The sequence below is a fragment of the Acanthamoeba castellanii genome, assembly GCF_000313135.1.
Source record: "Acanthamoeba castellanii str. Neff unplaced genomic scaffold scf7180000084713, whole genome shotgun sequence".
Lineage (NCBI taxonomy): Eukaryota > Discosea > Longamoebia > Acanthamoebidae > Acanthamoeba > Acanthamoeba castellanii.
In genome coordinates this window covers 12,302-14,098 of record NW_004457429.1, presented here as the reverse complement: position 1 = coordinate 14,098, position 1,797 = coordinate 12,302, and the positions used below count along the sequence as shown (strand labels likewise).

The 1,797-nt window shown below is 56.0% G+C and overlaps 1 protein-coding gene across 1 annotated transcript; it reads right to left on the bottom strand.

The window, feature by feature from the left end:
* Positions 1–270: 270 nt before the first annotated feature.
* On the bottom strand, positions 271–998 carry ACA1_146290 (uncharacterized protein; the record flags this gene model as incomplete). Its single annotated transcript, XM_004338470.1, has 2 exons — positions 271–802; positions 916–998. 2 exons carry the CDS (start codon positions 996–998, stop codon positions 271–273), a joined length of 615 nt encoding a protein of 204 aa, XP_004338518.1.
* Between the last annotated feature and the right edge of the window lie 799 nt (positions 999–1,797).

The window sequence follows — 1,797 nt, the reverse complement described above, 5'->3', positions numbered from 1 at the left end:
TGCCCTTGCCTGGGGGGAGCCATGGGGTGATACAGCAGCAGTGACCAAAATTGCCCCTTGCCACCACCAACACAACCCAAAGTTCCTCAACTGGGCAAGCAAGGGATTTGGGAGTCGCTAACTAAAGCGCGGGCGTGTATTCGCTTTTCCTAAATCGAGGTGGGGAGGGGGATCATGAAACATCCGTTGATGCTGGAGAGGTCAGAGGTGGCGCCTTCGCCGAGGGCTACACCTTTGCGTGGGCGGGCCGCTGGGAACCCCATCACGTTTTCAGGCCACCGGGGTGATGACCCAATTCTTGGCGTTGTCCCCGCAGTCTCCATACATGATGACCCCGCTGTGACCGTCTGGCACCAGGCAGCTGTTGAAGTAGGAGTTGTAGATGTAGCTGCGACCGAGGGAGTCCGTGGCGAGCTGCCACGACGATCTCTCGTTGAAGCCGACGCTGCACTGGGGCGACAGGGACACCTTAGCCGGCGACCTGCTGGTGGTGGTAACAGACTGACCGTACAGGCAACCGGCAGAGCCGCCCACGCTCTGGAGAGTGCCGGCTGCGAAGGCCCAGTAATTGCGGCTCGTGGAGAGCCCTGCTGTAGTGTTGCTCGTCCCACTGAGGAACTGGTTGGTGGGCTTCCACATGAGCACGTAGGAACCCGCGGGCAAGAGGTCCGACGCCGGCGGCGGCGCGGCGGGCGTGAAGGTGCATGTCCTCTTGAGGACGTGAACGTTGTTGTCAGCGGTGCTGCAGTTGCCACTGATGCAGTAAGTGAAGAAGTTGCCGCTGTAGGCCTCGTTCGGTGGTCTCCACCGGCAACAGTCCACCCAACGTCAACGACTACTACTGCGCGACTTTTCCACGCAGCCCACGGTACTCAAGTGGGCGCGCGCCAAGGGCGCTCCGTGGAGTGAACGCACGTGCTCCAACGCAGCCCGGGGTGGCCATCTCGACACGCTACGGTGGCTGAGGGAAAGTGGATGTCCGTGGGACGAGCGAACATGTGCCGAGGCAGCTGCTGGCAGCCACCTTGAGGTGCTACAGTGGGCATGCGACCATGATTGCCCACAGCAGGAGGATGCTTGCATGTGGTGGCCCGTGGCGGTCACCTCGACCCACTCAGGTGGCCCATGTGACAAAGTTGTTATTATTGGCTTCACAGAGAACCGGAGGACGGAGAGGAGGAAGATCGAGAGGGGGGGGCCTCGTGGCTGTTGTGTTGAATGACCAGCAGGGTTTACGGAGAAGGGGTGGCCCTGGGGAAAGTCCTTGGAAATGAAAACAGGGCTCCTTGTTCTGTTTATTTATTTATAAAAGATATTGTGCTCTGGTTGTGGAAGCTGCCCAGTAATCGAACAACAGCAGTCATCAATCGCGAAGTTACGAGCAGGCTTTCCACCTCCAGCGTCGCTGCCTGGACATTGGACAAGGCCTGAATTGCACCGAGCATCAATGTCACTCCAGGAAAACTTGAAGCGGGCGTACGGTGTGTTGCCAGTGCCAGGCACTGCATAATAGACATTATATCTGATCTTTTGGAACCAGCTATTTGTTCCAAGGTACCAGTTGACTTGGGAGTTGGGCTTGATAGTGGCCGGAGGAGAGAGAGAGAGATAGGTTTCAGCCCTGAAATTGCAGGAGACGAGCGACAGATTGAATTGAATGGCGTACAGTTGATGAGCAAAGCCAAAGGATTGGATGAACCTAAAGGACAATATCTAAATAAAGATAAATTGAAATAGTGTGAGAAAGGTATGTGTTGATCAACGTGGGATCAATCTTATTGATTGAAATGAAACTGA